Here is a 12,212-nt window from a genome sequence, read left to right on the forward strand (position 1 = left end):
ATATTAAATAATATATATATATGTATGTATGTATATATGTTGATACTAGATGAGACTAGTGGAACACTAGTAGTTGTAACTCGGAGTTTCACGCTTTATTGCGATCTTCAGACAACTCAGTATGTATATATATATATATATATATATATATATATATATATATATATATATATATATATATATATATATATATATTTATATATATTTATATATATTATATGTCTGTTCAAAGTATCTCTTTCGCGATCCGGCTTTAGGAATCACAAATGATTTCGAGTTGGTTAGCATCATGTTTGATCTCTAGAGTAAGGCAAAATATGTCACCAAAAACAGAACTAGTATTGTTCGATACAGGTGACAAACGCCTACAGTGGAATTACGACCTTCCTTAACGGTTTCGAACCTCTGGACATACAATCAGCGTCCATAGCCTAGTGGTTAGGGTGTCCGCGTACAGAGCGGAAGGCCCGTGGTTCGAATCCCGGTGGAGGCTGAAAGTTTTTCACTGTTCTTGATTTTCTAACTTATTACGATTTTCATTTATATATATTCGTTTGCCTTTGTCGTTTACCTCCATTGCATATATATATATATAGATAGATATTTATATATATATATATATATTTATAGATATTCAAATATATTTGTAAAGCATTGTGTATGTATCCTGGGTCACGTATAGGAAGAAAAAACAAGACAAAAATGTGAGATACTCATTTAAAATTAATTCTAGCCCACAGAAATATGTAATTGTAAGAATGGTAAAACATATTGCTTTTTATTTTTCAAATACGTAAGACGATGATCATGTTGATTTGAAGTACGTATAATTTATATATGTTTAAGATATTGAAAGAACTATTAACTGGTTTGACCAGGCCCTAAATCAAAGTACATTTAATATAAATTAATATCGTTAAACATTATTTATTTATCTATTTTTTGAAAAAAAAAAACATAAGCTTTCAAAAACAATGAAAACAAGTATACAATGAGAAAGGGTTCTTTACTTTCATATTTATTTTCGATAGGTTTCTAAATCTTTGGACAGAGTTAGAGCTTATTAAATATGAATAATGTGAAGTTAACAACATTGCCTTGAGATTTTTCAGTATCATCGATTCTGTGTCGAATAGTTTCTTATGGAACAGTAAGGTTTAGAAATTTGTTGATGGATATCTGTAAAACATATTTAGAAAAGTCTCTACATTTTTACATGTATACCTCTCCTTTTGCACTATCTCGCGGAAACGGGGCGTAGTTTCATTTCTGTAAATTTGATGTTAAATTGCCCACCGGGAAGGCTATACCAATAAATGGTCTTGTAAGAGTCATGGCTGTCGAAGTAGAGACCGTTGAGGCGAGAGTAATAACAATTATTGAACCACCAGCCACCATGATAATAAGATGCACAGTTATCACTACTATACTTGTCATTATCCCTGTCCCAGGTAGTGAAGGACATGTTTCGATGATAAGCCATGCTGTCATAATCTAGAATGAAGACAGAAGATTAAACATTGTAGTTAGCGAAATAAAGAAATGTTCATTCCACAAGCTTCATCAAGGTGATTAACAAAGTAAATATAAGTCATTCGCAATAGGAAAATAATAATTGAAGATTAACGCAATATTGGATACATTTAGTAGGAAAGATTTTCAGTTTTACCCAAGTATAGGTAATTGTTATTTTCATTGTTTTTCATTATTTTTTCTTTAAAATTAATCCCATTGTTTCATCTAGACTCGTTTTAAATGTTTGGTTACTATCGTCGTTTCTGATGTAGTTTTGCAATGTTTAGGAGTAACAGATAAGTCGCCATTCTTCTTATATATATTCTCTTTGTGAGTTTGGTATCACCCGCCCGAGGAAAGTTCAACCTCGAGAAGTAGCCTGAACGGAAAAGGCGAGGGAAATGAGTAATTTCCGATTTGTAAAAAGTGGTGACTCGAAACCACTTATTATGTGTGTTTTCCGTTATTGTTTTTGTTAATTGTTGTTCTTGTTCTGATAGTTAATTTGTGGGTGTATTTAAATATTTTGTTTTTGTATCTAGAAGCGGAGATAATATGTTTTACTTATTGTTAAGAACTCGCATTTGTTATTTTCCTCGGCTTAGAAAATGTATATGTTTAAATAACAGTACGATACAGTGTGTGTTGATTTCCATAAAGCAATTTGTTAATGTAGAGTAAACCGAGGGGCTTTATCGTGTTTGTTTGTTGTTTGTTTGTCACTGACAGAGTAATTCGTACGTTATTATCTCGACCATATTATCGACAAACTTAAAGAGCACGCACAACCCTTGCTAGCACCGATACAGTTGAAAGCTTACAGGATGAGGTCTCAATCTGTGTATTGTAACACCCCATGATTACCCTTCCCGTTCGCTTGCCAACATCCATGGGGATTTTGTTTTATGTGAAGAATATAAGCAAAGGAAAACGGTTTCTTTTGTTTGTACAAATGGATTTCCTTCGGATATACTCTTAAATTTAGCCCTTAATGTGGATGAAAGGTAACCCCTTCCGAAACAATTGCAAAGGGGAAACGAGTAAGGGGCTAGTTAATGTATAGTACAACGTAAATTTTTACCTGTGGTTACAACTATTGTTGTATACATGATCAAAATGAATTTATGATCGAATTTCCTTTACTTTATGTTTACACTAATTTAACAAAAGTTGGAAAAATATAACATTGCCCACATAACACAATGATGGTGACTTTGGGCATAATGACGTATAAGCATATAATTGATTTTAACTTCCAAACTTCCAATTTAATTTTGTTAACCTCTTTCGAGCAACATCTTTGTTATAATATTGCGAAGTAGAATGTCTCTCCCAGGCGTCAACTGTTTGTAAAAATGTATTAATTACATGAAAATATCAAATATACTAACTTGCTGTGCTTTCAGGCAGATATGATCCAAGATCTGTCATTCTATATTTACTGATTTCATCACTGATCCTGAAGAGGTCGTACTTGGCAAAGTAAGAATTACCATTCCTGCTGACCAGGTCAATACGTAGCTCGTAGTCACCCTGGTTAGTTATGTAGGATAACTTGTCGTTACCGAGCCAGAATTCTCGTTGTAAAAAGCCAAAGCCGTCTTTGTAGTCGTCCCAACGTCGGTAAAAATCTACAGCACCATCAATCCTACGTTGAAACACCTGTTGGGGAAAAACATGTTTTATTTCAACGATTAATTCCAATGAGTTAAACTCCATAATTGTCATATAAAGGCTGATATGTATTTAATGTCATTCGAAATTGTCTACAGTATACGTACACATACCTTTCGTAGCAAGTATTTTATTGGCTGGGAGTAAATCAAGAATTATTTCTCATTTCATTTTTTGCCGATGACTTCAATACTCCAGCTAACATCAATGTTGAACAACAAAGACAACACATCAGGATTTAAAATTCCGATCTTTAGAGACATTTGTTCAGATACAAACTCGCAAAATGAGCAACAGATTGGCAAATTTCTTTACTTGATACATCTGCTCTAGTGGAGGATCTCACAAATATATTAGGCAAGACTTGTACATCCATGGGATGTTTGGTGAATCACCAATTTGCTAACAGCTTTAAGTACAACCCCCCCCCCACCCCAAATACGAAACAAGAGAAAAACAAAAGGGTTGAACTCACCGTCCATCCGCCTCCATCTATTGAATTATTACAGTGGACATTAAAAGGTTCTGGAGCACCGTCGGGCTGAATCATGAAAACACCAGATTCAGTTTGATCATCACATTGTTCATAGACTTCTTTGCAATCTCTCGGATACTGAGGCTCTTGGTAGTAGAAGTAAGAGGAACCTGATATATATCCGTTGAGGGAAAATACAAAAAATGTGTATAGTTGCCTTTTTGTTTGTCTTCACGTTGATACATTATAATAAAATCTACATTGTGTCTTTATAAAGTTGTTGTTGTTTTTTTCTCACAAAAGGCGATAACATCTCGTAAAAGTATGTTATTGTTGGAGCTATAGACTCCTCGCAGGCCCGAAACTTACAGTTAATTTTCGCAATAGCTAAGATTTCGTAATAGCTAATGTTTACATAACTCTATTTCTCAAGACACTTTCTTTTAACTTGAAGGCTAGCTAGCAAAAGCAAATCCTTAACACAGGTTTGATATTTTATACTAAAACTTTCTGGAAATAAATCTCAAGAATTAACACTTTTACCTATTCAAAACAAAACAAATAACTTAATAGTTAACTTTTGAAACAATCACTTACTTTCAGTTTCTCTTCTTTGTCTGTTTCTACTGATATTTTCAGAAGGTCCCAGATCATTCTGTAAACATGTAAACAAATCAACAAAATGAGAAGTTCTTAGTAGATAAAATGTTACTTAGGTATCATAGATTCGACGATGGATTCGAAATGAACTTGTTAGGTATGTTATTGTTAGTTTCAATAACACAACTATAAAATATGTTATTCGTGATGCATTTCACCTCAAAAAAAATATGTAGTTGAATCTAAATAATATCACGAAATCGATTGATGTTTTCAAATCGCTGATAAATATATTGTAGTGGAACAGACAAAGAATTGCAAATATCAAAGAAGACTATACCTTGTTTGATCTGATTTTCAAATGCTTCAATTTTGGGCAATAATTATAGCATTGCGATTACTATTATAAAAATAAAGGAATTTATTCTATTCTTCATCTGACGATACTACTGAAATTTAAATATTAGTGCTCAAATATCGCTAAAATTTTCAACATAGTTTACAATTCTGTTTACTGTTGATTTGTTTTTCAATTTACATGTCGCGAGTTACTATTAGGTAATCAAAAATGTTGTATGATAATTAATTAAGTTATTGCTTATTAATATGACTATTTTGTACTAATAACCAACATTTTTTACGAAATAAATTATAACATCGAAGATTTAAATTTTAATTGAGAAAGATGTTTAAAAATAAACCAGGGAGAAGCATACACCCTACAACACAAAACACATCCGAAACACACAGACAATTGAGTTGAAAGTTGATGAGTAAAAATATTAGTTTAATAGTTAAAAGTTCTCATCATATGTTTTAAATGATTTTCCAGTTGCTATTCAATTACATGACAAGGGTATTCTTAAAGAAAACAAATAGCTGGATGATCATTATAAATCAGCTGCATTTTCATAACTTTAAAATGTAAATGAATAAAAGACACTGAAGTTACAATAAGGAATCAGTCACTTCATTGTTAATATTCTATTTTTTTTTTATTCTTCTTACCCAGTTTCTACAAGATTATTTTCTTCAACAGAAAAATCTTAAGGAACTTATGGGGAAACACGTTTTTATTAGAGTTCAATGTAATTGCTTACCAATGAAATAATTAATTATTCATGTGTTACTTTCTAAATATATATCACATACTACACAATGTCCATTAAAACAGTCGAACAAATTAAGTATTTCTCTTTCAATGTCAAATGTTGATCCAATCAAACAATCGCATGAGTAAGTAATGGAAAAGGCACATCAACTAGAATTTGACACAGGTTAACGATTTTAGAAAGTTAAACTAATTAAATTAAATTAATATGACCAGATTCCGCTTGGAACAAGCACAGGGAATATAAACAATATTCGCGACAAGATAATTGCGTGGATTGAAAGTGCAAATTTCCCATTCTATATAATATTTAAAGCAAAAATCGTATTTGTAACATTATCTAAAAGGTATGTTTCTTTTATTGGTTTTAGTATCATTAATGGATCCTTATAGACTAGGAATGATACCACTTTCCCTCAGAATCAATCTCAGATAAATTGACATACTTCATTGACAGGTAAAGACAGCAGAGAGGTTAAAACTGAGAATGTTGTATATCAATTAACAATATAGGGACCTTTTCAAGTTTGGGTTTTGATATCATTTATTGATCTCAAAGTTTCAAACTTTATTGTAATCATTTAAAACATACATTCAACGGTTAAATTAACGATTGGTAGTGCGTTGCTACTTTTTTGTCTAGTGTCTATGGATTATTCAAAATGTATCAAGTAAAAACGAAAACGTCAATTTAAGTTTAAAGAGCTCATATTTTCAAGCAGATCGTACTTTGAACAATTTATGAGTCAACCAAATTGAAAGGAACGTAAGGAAAATATTAATATTAGGTACAGATTGAGTATTACGAATCAACAAGTAAAAGTATACACAGAGGTATGGTAAAGGTAACCTTCCACATGTGGTTTTATGTTTTATATTTCTAATTACTTACTCTTAAATATTTTTAATATAATTTCAAAATTGCTGATTTAAATATTGAAGTGAAACAGACAAAGAATTGCAAAAATTAAAGAAGAAGACTTTTCCTTGTTTGATGTGATTTCCATATGTTTTTTATTCAGTTGTCGAAATGAAAGATGACGAGCATGAAATCAATTAACTTATTCCGTTATTTTTCTTAAAGCAATGTGAATGAATGAAAATTACAGATTGAAGATACTCAAATATTGTGTATGGTATTTAATTAATTATTGGATTATCAATATGAATATTACTGATAGTCTTCATTTGTTATGGGTATAAATTATAACATCGAACATTTATTTTTTGAATCAATAATTTCTTCTTTGAAAATTATTTAGCGTTTCAACAAAAACTTGTCTTACTTTAGTTAACGGAACATATCATTTGTTATTTGTTTACTGCAGTGTGTGAATATTTCCTACACCATTACTTAATTCTAGTCTTGAATTGATATCATCGCTGGAGTACAAGTTGATTTGTACGTCATATTTTAGTATAACGTTACAACCGATGTTCATTACAAAGTATCAGATCTATTAACGTTATTAGGTGTAACATAATTTGATATGCTTTCAAGTTTCAGCGGCAAGACTAGATAAAATAAATTAGCTACAATCTTAACCATACAGATGAGTTTAGATATTGTTATAAATATTTAATAAAAATACAAAACGCACTAAATCACAGACTACATGCTTGTCTTGAAACAAGCTGATTTAGAATACATTTGGTTAATTCTTTCCATTCACCACTAGTTTTAAATTTACGATTCTGAGAATTTGTTGGAACGAGACCCGTTTATTAAGAGAGCTTGCTTCAAATCAATCCTAAATTGAATTATTCGGAAGGTCGCATACTTCTATTTAAAATATGTTCGAGCTAGGAATGAATAATGCAGTATTTAATTTACATTGTAAATTAAAACAAGGTGCTACAAGTGTTTAGTCTGTGTTTTTGTAAGTTATACAACTTGTTGTGGCTGATAAATATCTAGTGAATCGTTCACATTTCTTTGAGAAACAAGATAGTATCATTCTTTCTTCTTTTTTTTTCTGTCTGTAAATTACAAATTTAACACTAACGGGGGAACTTACTTCAAATTAAAGACTAGCGGATTAAAGGTTAGTATAATTTGTTACAGTATGTGAATAATTAATTATGAAAATCGCTCTTATTTGGAAAAATTAACTCGTATAAAAAGATATCATATAAATAACTGGGATACCAATATTATCATAACACTGAGCTGCTTTATATGTCTGTTTTTGTCTTGCTTTAGTTACAGGTCGTCTTTTTTTAAGTACTTTGAAAAAATTGCTTTTGCAAGTTTAAGTTTTGCTGCAGCTTAGCATAAATGAGCTTCGAAAAGAAGTGAAAGAAAATTAAGTTGGGAGATTATATGTTTAAATAAAGACATGGTACCACAAATTTGTAACTATGAATAAAACGTAGAAATAATTGAAAACTTACCACCTGTCCCGATGATTCCGTGAAATCCAACCGTTGCAGGCTAACACCAAAGACGCACAAACACAATAACGTCAACTTCATTTTTTATGGTGTGAAGTGATGAACTTTATAGAATGAAGTGATCTAGAGAGGGTCTATCAGCAGAATGAATAAATCTCATCTAAACACGATACTTCTTACGAATCAAGGAAACAATTGACAAGACTAAGGAGGCCTTGAATTATCTCATATCATGAAACTGAATATTCATAAGCTTCAATTGGTATGAAGATAAACATATTGATTAGAAGAAAAAACTTGGTTCAGTTCTTAATAGAAATATTATAACGTGTTTCATTTATATTCAATTGTCATTCTTCCAAAATACCAACTTTAAGCTTGTATTGTTTTGATTTGTGTACTAAATGGTGTACGTGATGTGGTGGTTGGTGTTAGAACCGTAGATAGGATATTGAAAGATAGATACTACTTTACATATACTCATGAATTATGTATGAGATCGTCATCAAGCAGGTTTGGGACAAGTTAAAGTTGTACGCATACACAAAAGAGAAGAATTGATCTCTATTTAGTTATGAGTAGTGGAAAGAAACCTTAGAAATCAGACAGCATTAAAAGAGTGCGCCATGAAATCGTTATACCGTGATAAATTCAATATGGATACTAGGGAATAAACTTAGGTATCATTTTCTTCGAAGTAATGCATTATCTTGACCGGATGCTTTTTTTGGATGGCAAAATTTGTAAATTTTATTCATAAAAGGTAATTATTGTAGGTGTTTGTTTGTAATAACTAACTATACAGTGTTTGGGTAACATACTGCAGTATTTGATGTGAGTGAAACAATAATCAGGTTAAATTTCTACATACAAATACAGACTATGTAAGCCATCATCGCTTTTGTCATTTTTGGATTCTCTCATCTTGTTTTCTGATCTCTGGAAAATGAAGACTTCTTTACTGGCATAACATGTTATAGCGACATACATTGAACACATTAAAAGTTTTTTTAGTGTTTATTTTTGCTATAAATATTGGTACTCGGAGTAATACGAGTCACCATGCAATATGAGTCCTAACGTGATATCAGTCCTCATGTTATCCGGTATGAATCCTAACGTGATGATATCAGTCCTCATGTTATCCGGTATGAATCTCATCATGATATCAGTCCTCGGGTGATATAACTTCTGAATGTTTTCAGCTAAAGCAGTTTCGATTCATCATAATAAATAATCTCGGTTTTTAAGTGTTACTGGTACTTCGACTCGCCTCAATATAAGATATGTCGAACTGATTAAGTTGGTAAGGAAGCATACTAAATTAATAGCGCCATCACATATATTATAAAGGCCCATGCTAGAGTACATGAAAACCGCACACGCTCTCGGCCACTATGTTTCAATTTAAAACAACGAAGTTTAGCTTATGTTCTTCTTAAGAAATATTGCAATATGTTTGGAATATGTTAACAACTATTAATGATTGCTTGGAGAATTATTAATGGATAAATTACTATAAACTCATGAACATGATTGTAGATGTTTATAATTCGTATTCCGGCAGAAATAGTTTCAAAGGGTGTTAACGCATATATTAAAAGATGGACAAGATCGTATGGTAATTTGAATAATTATATTTCTACAAATAATATGGACAATGAAGCTGAATGGTGCAAATAAGTAAATAACGAAGGGTACAGTTAACTTAAGGCGCCAGATAGAAAGAATTAACTAATATATTAAGACTGTGTCTGAAATCGATGAACTCGATGGTGTAGTAAAGCTGGGCCTTTGCGTTGTTCCGCAATACAGAGTGCTTCATCAAAAGGCACGGCGGGGAATTAATAAATTATTTCAAGTCCATCCAAGGACATTTCTAGTTGTTATATTGGGGTCCACTTCAATTCATTGGTTGGATGTCAGATATGGTATGGAAAAAAGGAAAGTCCATTCCGGAGTAGAAGTGATGCGATAATTAGATAAAAAGAAAGTCACTAAAAACGTGAAGATCCTAAGTCAATACTGAACGGATACACACAACGTAGTAACAACAGGAATATAACGGGTAACGAAATATTACGACAAAACAATAAAGAACCGTGTTATTGGAACGGGGTGAGAGGCGATGGTTCCCCAACAGCGGTGTATAAACCTCTGACTGCGATCATGGCGCGGTACTTACGTGAAGGTTACGAGGGCGATGACGTAGAGATGACGTCATTAGTAAATGAAGCATTGTGAATATGTAAAGCATGCCTATAACAATGATGTTAAACACAATGCGTCATATTTCTTAGTTTCAGGCTTTATTTTGTTTCTTTAGATTTTCTGATGAGTAAATTCTTTGTTTAATAAAAACTGGCCTGTTCTTCTTTTCTGGATGAATATCTCATTTAAAAACATTCCAACATGTCTGTGACATATCTCTCAATTCACCCACTATATATATGGTGTGTATTTCGTCCTCACTACCACACACGGTCGACTGTGAATAGTAGCGTCACTCGACAGCTTGTTTACAAATAATACATAAACTATAGCATCGTAACTCCAAACATCGATCGTAATTGTATTAAAATATTTCCTATTTTTGCGGAATCGGTGATGTAATATCCATCTTTGATATGAGGCTATGGGACGGTTAACGCTTTGAAGGTCTTTCCAAGGGAGCGAGGACTTAAATTATGGGGAAGAAAAGAAGAACTTGTCGCACTTGTTTTCGCTGCGAAGAGACTGCCACAGCTTGCCTCAACGTTGCAAAACAGCAACAGGCATTGAACTAGGGAAAGTGGTTCAGAACCTAAAGTATGCATACTGCATGAATTTGACATGCACTAGTTGTAAAAGCAGCAATATTTAAAGTAAAAAAATAATCCAAATTCGTTATCTCATGATCATTCACATACAAAAACATCTTGAAGAGATGTTTTTCTATTTTATAAGCATGTTTTAGTAATAATATGTCAAGCTACGACGATATTTGCCATGTATAATTCATGAGTGCTAACTTTCTATTCATTCGCGTAAACACTATGAGACAAATTACATACTAAATAACATTATCGTTCATACCACGAACGCAGTATCATTATCACCCGGACGTCTTTAGTCCTGAATTGTAACGCAAAATTACATCTTTTCAGATGAAGGGGCGATATTATTACTCAAATTTCTGGACTACTACAATGGAAAATATGTTTGTTATCTTATCGGAAATTCTCGGCGTTTATCTCGTTCTGTATTACAACAGTGTGCTTGCAACGTCAACAACACAGATTTAAGTATTGACGATTCGTTCCAGATTGATCACACACTCTGCCAGTGTGTAGAAGGCTGACAAGTGTTTCACTTTCTGACTGACATATCAAACAATAGCTACAATACTTTCGTTTTGTGAATTTGCCGTAAATAATCGTTGCTACTATTGACGAATGAAAACTCCTTTAATTTAAAACATGTTGGCCAATAAAACTGCAATAGGATCTAAGTATGGAATCATTATTATTTACAGGAACGACTGGAAGAATATAAAATTGATATAAATGGAAAGATTAGTTGACAAATACTCGTTATTTGGTGGAATATGAGCAGACAAAATTAAAGGCAATCAGAGAGACAATAACTGCGTTTAATAAACGTTGATGTGGTTGATGTCATCAACTCTATAATACTTACCATGAGCAAAGCTTTGGCGGTAATCCGATCACTTTCGAACTCCACTGCTAAATTTATAAACAACTAAAAAAATAATAGCTTTAATCGTGTTAAATTAATCTCAACGTTTAATCAATATTCTTCAACCTTATTATGTGTCACCAATGACATGATTTACAGCTCCTTAACCTTTTATACCATTAAAATAATTTACTGGATTGGCTATAGGCAAACTACGGGAAAGCCAAGTTCCATACCCAGTTATTACAATATTTACTTCACTGCATGCGTAACACCAAAAATGAACCAACAAAGAATTTATTTAGTCATAACATTCTTATTATTTCCACTACGGTATTCGTGTATATTGTATCTGAAAGTGTGTAGGATGTTTTGGAATATATTCTCCAATGATAACATTCAAGGATATCTTACAATAAATTTGCCAAAATAAGTATTAAATGACTGTCTTGGTTTTGTTTATTGGCCAGAAAAAGGTCGCCGTTGTCAGTAGAATCAGCAATATAACGCCTCTCCTATCCGTCCGTCAGTTGGGGAGCGTGTTGCTTTACGTTATATATTAAGGAAACAGTTGTTTCCTTTATTTGTTTAAAATAAACAACAAATAATTGTTTGTAGACCTAGTTAACTTTCAGAGCAATCGTAAACCATGGTATGATTGATATAAATCAAAGCAGTAAACTTGTGAAGTAACTGTGTAATCTCAGTAGGTTCAGCTTTACACTGTATATCATGCATAAGTCACTGCTATAGTGTGCAATGTAT

At 32.2% G+C, this 12,212-nt stretch overlaps 1 protein-coding gene across 1 annotated transcript; it reads right to left on the bottom strand.

Annotated features, from left to right (window-relative positions):
• Positions 1–949: 949 nt before the first annotated feature.
• LOC139973290 (fibrinogen-like protein A) lies at positions 950–7,932 on the bottom strand. The gene is made up of 5 exons (XM_071979855.1): positions 7,770–7,932; positions 4,262–4,319; positions 3,665–3,834; positions 2,907–3,177; positions 950–1,494 (listed from the first exon to the last, which is right to left on the bottom strand). The coding sequence occupies exons 1-5, from the start codon at positions 7,848–7,850 to the stop codon at positions 1,238–1,240; spliced, it is 837 nt and encodes a 278-aa protein (XP_071835956.1). The 5' UTR covers positions 7,851–7,932; the 3' UTR covers positions 950–1,237.
• Between the last annotated feature and the right edge of the window lie 4,280 nt (positions 7,933–12,212).

The sequence above is a fragment of the Apostichopus japonicus genome, chromosome 9, assembly GCF_037975245.1.
Source record: "Apostichopus japonicus isolate 1M-3 chromosome 9, ASM3797524v1, whole genome shotgun sequence".
Classification (NCBI taxonomy): Eukaryota; Metazoa; Echinodermata; class Holothuroidea; order Aspidochirotida; family Stichopodidae; genus Apostichopus; species Apostichopus japonicus.